General features: G+C 49.1%; 1 protein-coding gene across 1 annotated transcript in view; it reads left to right on the top strand.

Moving 5' to 3' along the window:
- TRAM2 (translocation associated membrane protein 2) overlaps positions 1 to 8,209 on the top strand; it is a 31,278-nt gene extending 23,069 nt beyond the window's left edge. The window contains exons 8-10 of the mRNA XM_015415669.1: positions 836 to 979; positions 4,315 to 4,487; positions 7,624 to 8,209. Coding sequence (XP_015271155.1) covers positions 836 to 979; positions 4,315 to 4,487; positions 7,624 to 7,697 — 391 coding nt within the window. The 3' untranslated portion in view covers positions 7,698 to 8,209. The remainder of the gene's footprint in view (positions 1 to 835; positions 980 to 4,314; positions 4,488 to 7,623) is intronic.
- The last annotated feature ends 1,804 nt before the right edge of the window (positions 8,210 to 10,013 follow it).

Genomic DNA, 10,013 nt, shown 5'->3' with positions numbered 1-10,013 from the left:
CTGCTGCAGTACGTGGCCGAGTTCTTCTTCCACGTGGCTCGCCTCTTCTACTTCACGGATGAAAACAACGAGAAACTGTAAGTGCCCCACTGCCCGTGGCTTCTTGGTGCGGCGAAGGGGTGCCTTCTCTCTCACGGCGGAGCTTCGCCTCAGAGGCCTAAGCGGAGCTTCCTCTATGGCCCTGACAGCCACCCACCCCTATGCCAGGCCTGCCGCTGTGGTGGGGCATTTGGGGCCCCGCCCCCTTAATTAATCGCCCCGCCCCCCACAAAAAGCCATGACAGAAGCCTTACTTTTGAGGTTTTCCTCTCCCTCCCACTGTGGAATTTGAGGGGGGGGCATCATGGGACCTGGGAAGAGACCGCTCAGAAGGCATTTAAATGCCTTTTTGAGTTCCCTTCCATGGGGCAAGCAAACGTAGAAGGGCACTCAAGAGCAGCACCTTCAATACATCTCCAGCCAAAAGGAAAGAGAGGAGAGATGTCCTGCCTGCATGAAAGAACAGCAGGTTTTGTGCTCGGGCGCTCACAAGTCACGGAGAAGTCACCGATCGGAATGTAGGGATTGTGCTGAGGCAGATTCCTAGACGTCCGACTGCAACTTGATACGTTATTGGCACCTCCGCCTATCTGGCAGCCAAGGGTATTATTCGAGCTGCCTAATCTCTTGATGGTGAATCTGGGCTACAGTTTTAACTTACAGATCAGGTGCGGCAGGGACCCAGCGCCACACCGAGCAGTCTCAAGATTGCCGCGGTATTCCGAAGCGCCAGGCCTGGCGAATTTCTCTCGCTGTGCTTATCGGTGAACTTGGTCTCCTGTTGGTTTCCGCCCAGGTTTAACGCGTGGGCAGTGGTGTTCGTCGTCTCCCGGCTCTTTACCCTCACCCTTTCCGTGCTGGTCATCGCCTTTGGGCTGGCTCGGGTGGAAAACCAGGCGTTCGACCCCGAAAAAGGAAACTTCAATACGTTGCTTTTCAGGTAAGGCGCTGGTGGGTCGTGCTGTTTTAGCAGGTGAAGGAAGATGGAGGAGGGCAAGGAGCTGTTCCTGTTGGCAGCAGAAGATGGGACGCGCGAGAATGGGTTCAAATGAAAGGTGGGAATGTACCGGCTGGGTATTAGGGAAGATCTTTTTGACAGTAGGAGCTGCGGTGGCTCAAGTGGTTAAGACGCTGAACTGCAGGCTGTGGAAAGTCGGTAGTTCAGCAGTTCGAGACCCGAGTTGCTGCATGACGGAGTGAGCTCCCGTCTCTAGTTCCAGCTCCTGCCAACCTAGCAGTTCGAAAGCAAGAAATTGCAAGTAGATAAATAGGGACCCCTTCGGTGGGAAGGTCACAGCGTTCCGTGCGCCTTGGTGTTTAGTCGTACTGGCCACATGACCACGGAAACGTCTTCGGACAGCGCTGGCTCTTCGGCTTGGAAATGGAGATGAGCACCACAACCCTAGAGTTGGATTCGACTGGCTTTCAAGCAAGGGAACCTTTACCTTTACCTTACCTTTTGACAGCAAGAGTTGTGCAGCAGTGGAATCAGCTGCCTCGGGAGGTGGTGAGCTCCCCGTTAGTGGCCGTCTTCAAGCAGTGGCTGGACATACCCTTGTCAGGGATGCTCTAGGCTGATCCTGCACTGAGCAGGGGGTTGGACTAGATGGCCTCTATGGCTCCTTCCAGCTCTGTTCAATCTATGATTCTATGGTGGCAGTCCGTTCTGATCAGAAGACGGATGCTTGAATTCAGCCACCTGTCAGGTAGTCATTTGGGGGTGGTAGTAATAGGGCTGCGGTGGCTCCAGTGGTTAAAACGATGACTGCAGACCGGAAGGTCAGTAGTTCAGCAGTTCGAGACCCGAGTGCCACATGACGAAGTGAGCCCCTGTCTCTGGTCCCAGCTCCTGCCTGCCAACCTAGCAGTTCAAAAGCAAGAAATTGCAATTAGATCAATAGGTACCACTTCGGTGGGAAGGGAACAGCGTTCCGTGCGCCTTGGCGTTTAGTCATGCCGGCCACATGGCCATGGAAACATCTTCGGACAGCGCTGGCTCTTCGGCTTGGAAACGGAGATGAGCACCGCATCCCTAGAGTCGGATTCGACTGGCTTTCGAGCAAGGGAAACCTTTATTTATTTATTTATTTATACCCCGCCCTCCCCGCGAGCGGGCTCAGGGTGGCGTACATAATTGGTCTGTAAATGACCATTTGTTCACATTTATTTATTTATTTATTGTCAGATTTTTACCCCACCCCCACCCCCGGCAGAGCAGGCTCAGGGTGGCTTCCAAGTAACATAAAATACAGAATAAAACAGAGATAATTAAAACACAGCAGTTAAAAATAGTACAATCCAAAGTGCTGGCAGCGATTAAAAATTCAATTAGATGTAAACATAAACATAAAAGCAGTTTAAAATTCAATTGCAATAAAACCAGAATCTCATAAAGTGCTAAGTGCTGATACATTAGACACATAAGATGGCAGGCTGGAGATACCATACCGCCAGTTTGCCACTCAGTGATCTTCCTGAGCACAGTGGTAGAGGCCAGATGTCACAACTACGGGGCGGCTCATTGGTAGTAGTGGGGGCGGCTCCTAGTTGAAAGCCTGGCGGAAGAGCTCCGTCTTGCAGGCCCTGCGGAATTGCATAAGATCCCGCAGGGCCCTGATCGCCTCCGGGAGGTCATCCCATCAGTACGGAGCCGCCACTGAAAAAGCCCTGGACCTGGTGGTGGCGAGCCTGGCATCCTTGGGTCCCGGCAGGGCCAGTCAGTTCTGGGACCCCGACCTCAGTGCTCTCTGGGGTATATATGGGGAAAGACGGCCCCTCGGGTATGGATGTAATGCTTCTGATCTCTTAAACGTGGTTAAGAGAGTGGAAGTAAAGTGCAGGTTCAGGCACTCTCCGTGACTTTCTCTGCATTCTTCTCCATCCTCCAGCTTTAATCACTGTTAAGTGTTACACTGGGACCGGCCAACTACAGTTGGCCTAAATTGACGATTCCTCTTAACTTGTCTATTAAACTAGAATTTGACCAGTAAAACACCCTGTTTGAGAAGGAACTTGGTGAGCCTTAACTCGTATTATCATTTGTGCTGGTTCCAGCCAGCAAGAGAAGCTGGGGAGGTTCCCCTCCAAAGAGTGGTGAAAGGGCTGGTAAGAAGGACATGCCCTGTCCCGTATCTTGCTTTCAGGGGGCAGTCAGGTATCATAGTAAATAGTGGCTTGTAAACGTTGGGTTGGATCAACCCATGTGTGAACAGAGAGACAAACTCACTTAGCACAGTTCCGCGTGCGCAAGCAACAGCGCTAGATATACTGCCACACAAGTTGATCACTTTCCTCAAGTCATTTGCACAGGATCTTGTGCAAGCAGAAAGGCAAGTTGGATACAATGTACTTATTTATTTGTGCTGTAGCCTGCCTTAGTGGAAATGGGCAGCGTAGGGTTTTTTAGCGCATTTCTGCTTGCACACGCAGAACTCTTCTAGTGGATCCAACTCATTTATACACTGACTGGGATTTGTTGCCTAAACCACATTTTAAGCAAACCGTGGTTTATTGTGATAGATCAAGATGGGTGGCCGTGTTAGTCTGTCCGTAGCAGTAGAAAAGAGCCTCCCTGAAGAAGAAAAGAGCCGTCTGAGGAACTGCGTCTTGCTTCTTCAGATACCATCTTGAAGAAGTGAGCAGTGACTCACGAAAGCTCCTACCCTGCCACAAATGTTGTTAATCTTTAAGGTGCTCCTTGGACCCTTGCTCTTTTCTACTGTGGTTTATTGTGACATCTGAAGGAAGCCCCAGTCTCTTATCTATGCTTAAATAGTGGGAAATGTCACATGTATACTAGGCTGTAACCTTCCTGTGCCCTTTACCTGTAAGGGAGGTTGGTAGCTTGGTGTTTATAATGTATTTCTACACCATGATCGAAGATGCAACGTTAACAGACGGGGATATGAGCCTCAGATATCATGGGGCTCCTTGCTTATGAGACATAAAGGTGGCTGTTACCTTTAAATAACCTCCGAGTGGTGCAAATCGAGACTTCTGAAGATGTCCTCCATGTTTTCGAGACTTTGTCCACAGCTGGCTTTGGATCAAAACAAATGCCCCATCTGTATAGTACCTGCTAGGGAAGGGAAGGTGTGTTCTGGTCCATGGGGTTGCAAAGAGTCGGACTCGACTGTGCGACTGAACAACAACAACAACAGGGAAGAATCCTCTTTTAATAGGACAAAGAGCCCTTCCTTACCCCACCCGCGTCTCCTTAGAACCTGCTGAGCCACTGGTTTCTTTCAAGCCTGCCTGCCTCCTACCTCTTCCTAGGATGTTCGTGCTGCTTCTGGTGTGCTTCTCACAGGCCTGGATGATGTGGCGCTTCATCCACTTCCAGCTCCGGCGCTGGCGGGAGTACCGGAACGAGCAGAGTGCCCGGAAGAGAGCTGCCGCGGTGGCTGTCCATGGCAAGCAGCAGTCCAAGACGGTCAAAAGGGAGTCTGGTGAGCATCATCCCTGAGTATATTAAGCCCATGACTGATTTAAGTAAGGCTGGACTGTTTCGTCACCTAATCACTTAGACGTATTAAACTCTTGACTAATTGAAAGGGTGAATCCTTAAGTGCGTGTCTGTGTAAGTGTATACCCATGCACCCATACATGGAAAACTAAGGCAACTGCCAGTTACTGATATTGTAAAAGGATTGCTGCACTACTCTTGATTACATTTGAATTTTACATAATTGCATCTCATCCTGTACTTCCTGGATTTCATGGCCTTTTGACCCTGCTGTTCAGTACTCTCTTCCTTCATAACATCATATATAAACGTCCACTTGCTGAAGGCACTCTACAGTACATCTGACGGAGGGATGCTGGAATGTATCTTTAAGGTTTGACTGCACTAAGGTAGTCTGGTCTTCAAAGATAGTACTTTTCATGACCCCCTGTGTCCATCGTATCTTTTCTTCGAAACTATTTCTACTCCTGTGCGAATACCGTTTTTGTCTTAAACGCATGTAATTGGCTAAAATTGCTTTCGTCTCGTTTTACTCCTTGTAAAGGAATGGACTTGCAAGCCCCGTTCCCTCAGATCTTGGGAGTTTGGAAAATCCCCGCAACCATCCCAGGTCTCCACCCAGCAATGCTGCCCCTTCCCCTTTCTCCTGGGGGCACTGTCTTTTCTCTGGGTAGTAATCACTGCCACCCCCAACAAAGCTGAACAAGTACCTCCCAGTAAAAGGATTTGAACATCTAGCACACTGTAGCTGCATTACTGTTTAAAGGCTCCTCTGAGTCGGCCCCCGAACTGAACCCTGAACCAAACTGAAATGCCCCCAAATGTTGAGTTCGGATCCCCCTATCTCCCGGCTGCAGCTTAATGCCGCCGGGAGAAGGGGGGGGGGGAATCATCCAGGGAGGGTTAAGTGGTTGGTGGTCATTTAACCCATCTGTTTCGCTTCCCCCCACTTCGAGGGGGGGTGAAATTGACAGGTTTAATGGCTTGTAGCCATTTAGGTCTAACAGCTGATGATGGACCCACCCCACTGTTAGGTTTAAATGCCTGGCAGCAATGTTCCCTCTAAGCTGTGGAGTCTTGTGAGCAAAAATTCTACTTTGTGAGCTACTTGCATTAAAGTTGTGAGTGAGCGATTTGGCTCCTGCATAAGTTAGTTTGCTCTGGAGCCATCCCTTCCTGAGCTAGGACAAAAATGTGTGAGCCGGAGGCTAAAAAACTCTGAGCTAGCTCACGCTAACTCAGCTTAGAGGGAACACTGCCTGGCAGCTATTTCACTGGTCTGTTTTGCTTCCCCCTGCTTTGAAGCCATTTCAACGTAACAGCGGGGCTGGCAGCCATTTCAACCAAACAGAAGGGCTTGGAAGCTTGGGAGTGTGGTGAAGTGAAACGGTTTTCGGGCATTTTCGCCTAACAGCAGGGCAGGTGCAATCGTGCACTCTTCAGCTGTTATTATGACATTTGAAGGAAGCCCCAGTCTCTTATCTATGCTTAAATAGTGGGAAATGTTGCATGTATACTAGACTCTAACATTGCTTGGAAGCGGGGGGAAGCAAAACTGACTGGTGAAATGGCTCACAGCCATTTAAACCTGACAGGTCAGCAGCAGACCCATGCTGCTCAGCTGTGAGGTTTAAATGGTCTGAACAGCTGAACCGGACAAAAGTCCGGTACATGTTCGGGGAAGGCGCCTTCCCTGAACATTGGTTCGGGGGCTCCGAACCAGTCCAAGCTCATGCCGAATTTTGGCTTGTGAGCTGGTTCGTGCCCATCCCTATTCAGAGCTATTGCACTGAAGGCATGGAGAGCTCACCTGCTTTACCTCTCCTTTACCACTGTTTGGAAAGCAGGACTGAATAGGCATGGTGGGTCCAGGGCGATCCAGCTTCAAGCATTCAAAAGGTAAGAAAGTTTAATAAGCAAAAATAAAAATAGTACACATGGTCTGTTCAGACATCAGGCTGAGCAATGATATAAAGAAAAGGTGCAAGCAGGCAGTCCTCTAAATCCGAAACTCTATACTTATCCTAAAGAATGTTTAATTAGGTTAGGCTAGTAATTTTGGATGCTGCAGGAATTTAGAAGTCCATCATTACCTTTGTTCTCAGAAGTGGGACTTGTCCTCAGTGTCTCTTGACACGTGGTCAAGATGGAGTCCTTAGGTAAAGGTTTAGTCCTTCGTGGCTTGTACTAGTCAGAGGAAGATGGACAAAAAGAGAAGAGAGCTTCCTTCTCATGTCCTAAGAATTTATATAATGTCCCCTGGGGAGTGTGTCCCCCTCTGGGGCAGTCCTGATGTTCCTGCCCCCCAAAGAAGAAAGTTCAATCTGGCCTTTTGGATTTCCCAATCTCTATCCCTTTAGGTATGACATTCTAGCAGAGGTTTTGTCTTACTCCAGCCAGAGCCGTTTGCATCAGTAAACACTGAAGTGTTCTGCATTAGGGGTCTGATGACTCATCCCCCAGCACCTTTCCCTTTTGGTCAGCTCCAAGCTTGCAGCTGGGTCCCAGCTCATAGACTGAGTGCAGTCCTGATGACTGAATTCCTGGTGTGACTCCTAGGGTGGAGGACATTTCTCCACAGTCCTAACTCAAACTGATAGCATTGCTGTGCTCTGTTGGTGGGTAAGGAACTTGAATAGGCCCAGGTAACAGCAACAGAAAGGTCTCCCAGTTTTCTCTTTAGCCTTCCATGCCGTCACCATGCGGACTGGGCTAAGTTCTGATGGTCTGGGGAATAGTCTGAAGTCACATGATGCAGGTCTGCTCCTGAAGCTAAACAGGTTTGGCCCAGTAAACTGTTCTTCCCTCTCTGGAGAGAAAGGGATGTAATTTTGATAAATGAACCAGCCAATGTTTAGCATGTTCTGACATTCCTAGCTTCTTCCTCACACACACTGTATGATAGAGTCTGCTGTAAGCTATAGATACAATAGCCAGAGACCAGCTTTGCTCACATTGCAAACTCCCTTGCTTTGGGCTTAAGAAATCATTATGGGCAAAATGAATTATCCATCTTGGTGCATGTTCTGGAATCTCTATCCTGAAACTGCAGAATTCGAAAGTCCTTAACAAAAAAAAAAAGCCAACGATATCATTTTCTCCATTTCTTCTCCCTGCAGGCTACCATGAAAATGGAGTCGTGAAAGCAGAAAATGGAACCTCACCACGTACCAAGAAACTGAAGTCTCCGTAGAGCCTAAACAGAGCCTGCAAGGACAGCGGAGGGAGGAGGAGGAGGAGGAGAACAAAAGAATTAAGATTCTGGGACTAGCAGCAGCTCCTCTCCCTCTCTCTCTCCCCCCCCTTTCTGTCCTCACAAGTTCCACCTCAGAAGGCTTGAACGCTCTTCATCGAAAGCTCTTGTCTCCAGACAGTTTACAAGAACAACCAAAAGGCCCTCTCGCCATGGGGGGCTTAGGAACACCAAACAGTTTCTCTATTCGGCGTGTATGACCTTAACGTGCGTTTTTCTCTCTCCTTTGCTTCCAACTTGTTCTTGCTTGTACCCCACTCCCGTAAACATTTTACGAGCCGGTCTTCCTCAGAAATCGCTTCTCGGCCTTAAGAGTGTTTCTGCCACCACCCTTCCATTCTCCGCATCTGGTGCTTCTTTGTCTTGGAGAGATGGCATCTTTAGGACATGTGATGCATTGTCGTGGGAATAGAAATTTTGGGTATGTGGAACTTCTGGACTTTTCCGGACACAGCATTGACGGGGGCGTCTGGGAAGCACAGTCTGAACCATGGTTGAGGAGTGGATCTGGGGGTGTTCCTTCTCTGCCTTACCCCTATCAGTACATGATACATCCCATGAACTCAGTGAGATGTTTTAGGTGGTCAGGCCTTCACAAGACGACCAGGATGTAACCTGTGTATGCGTGTTCCGAATTGTGTCCAAGTTGTTCTTGGCAGCTGCCATTGTAGCTCTTGGTCGCCGCTTGCTTTCCTGAGACTTGGAACAGATGCAGGTTTTTTCTTTCCAACGTTCCTTCCTCTGGTCATCGAGAAGCATTTGCTTTTCCTCTTCCGAGTTCACTCAGAACTCTGGCAATCGGACCTGCCATCCTGACAGTTGTCCATCTCCACTGGTCTGGCCTAGCCTCGGCATCTCAGTCTGTTCTGACCCACACAGTGCCTTAGCGGAGAGGGAAAACGCCACCACTCGCTCAAATGACTATTAAGGCCGTATTGCTAATGGACAGCTTGTGTCTTTCTAGCCTCCGTTTGCTTACCCCTTGACATTCTCTCCTGTGTCACGTGTCTTTAACGCAAGTGCTGGTATAATCTCACTGCCCAGATCCATCCAAACATAGGATAGCAAAGGTGCTCTAAATCCTTGCTCATCCATATGGGAATTCTAAATCCCTTTCCAACCATCTCTCGTGGCTCTTGAGAAGTGGTGTTCTCCCTCTGCTGCTGAGGCTCCACAAATTACAACCGCGCAGAAGGATGGAGAATCCAGTTCCTAACACATTAATTTGGATGTTATGAATCGGGAGAGGTGGCGACGGAAGTACTCGATGAAAGGAGGAATTGCCCATCACCTGGTCAGTCACCTACCCCCAAAGCGTATGGATGGAATCAAATGTAAAATCTACCTCAGACGCTACCCTTTACTCTGCCACACTTTATTTTGTATTTTGGAAGCAGACGTTAGCGGTGGCAGCGTTTTGGGAGAGCAGAGGAGCGAGTCAGCCCTTCCCTCTAAAAGAATGTGTGGATTCTCTGTATTGCTGTGTTGTTCCTTTAATTTTCAGTATCTTCTGACCTCCTGAAGCATGCAATTCACGTTGCCTCCTGTAGCCGAGTTGTTTTTGAGTACCAGGATGTGGCTTTTAGCCCCCCCCCCCAATGCAAATCGATCCCCTCCTCATGAATGTCTTCTCCAGAGATCCCCTCCGGTTTGCAGCTCGATTATACCGTAATTGAGGATGCTGTCCTGCGGGCATACTGTGGTGCACCGTTGATTGCAACGGCATTTTCTCCCGGTTGCACGGGGAGTAGGGGAATAGGCTAGGAAACGGCAGCTTGTTCTGCAGCCCTTCACAACAAAAGAGCGAGCATCCTCGTCAGCCGTATGAGATACGAGAAACTGAGACCGGCCGAAGTTTGGTTTATTCCCGCTTGTGTTGTTTTAGTTGGAATCCTACAGCAAATAGTGCATGTTGCAATTCTAGCACTTCTGTATGCATGCACACACCCACTCTCTCCTCTCCCTTAAATCAGGTCTGCGAGACTTCCGATTCACTGAATTGACCCCAGTGCATCACACATTGCGGCGTTCTTCCGGAGGTTCAGTGTATTTTCCGTACATCCGAATAGAGCGGTTGCTGGTCTTTCGAGGAGTGTTGACTGGCTTGAGGAAGTGTGTCTCTTCCCTCATCTTAGTGCTGGCTGGCAAAGCACAGACCAACGCCGGCCATTCCCAGCAAAATCTCGGAATGCTTCTATCCTGGGGGTGTTCCGAGTCGAAGCCAAACTTACCACAGCGTGCCTGCTTCTTTCTCTT

This window comes from Gekko japonicus, unplaced genomic scaffold, assembly GCF_001447785.1.
Source record: "Gekko japonicus isolate JY-2015 unplaced genomic scaffold, Gekko_japonicus_V1.1 scaffold3668, whole genome shotgun sequence".
Classification (NCBI taxonomy): Eukaryota; Metazoa; Chordata; class Lepidosauria; order Squamata; family Gekkonidae; genus Gekko; species Gekko japonicus.
This window is presented reverse-complemented; position numbering and strand designations above follow the sequence as displayed.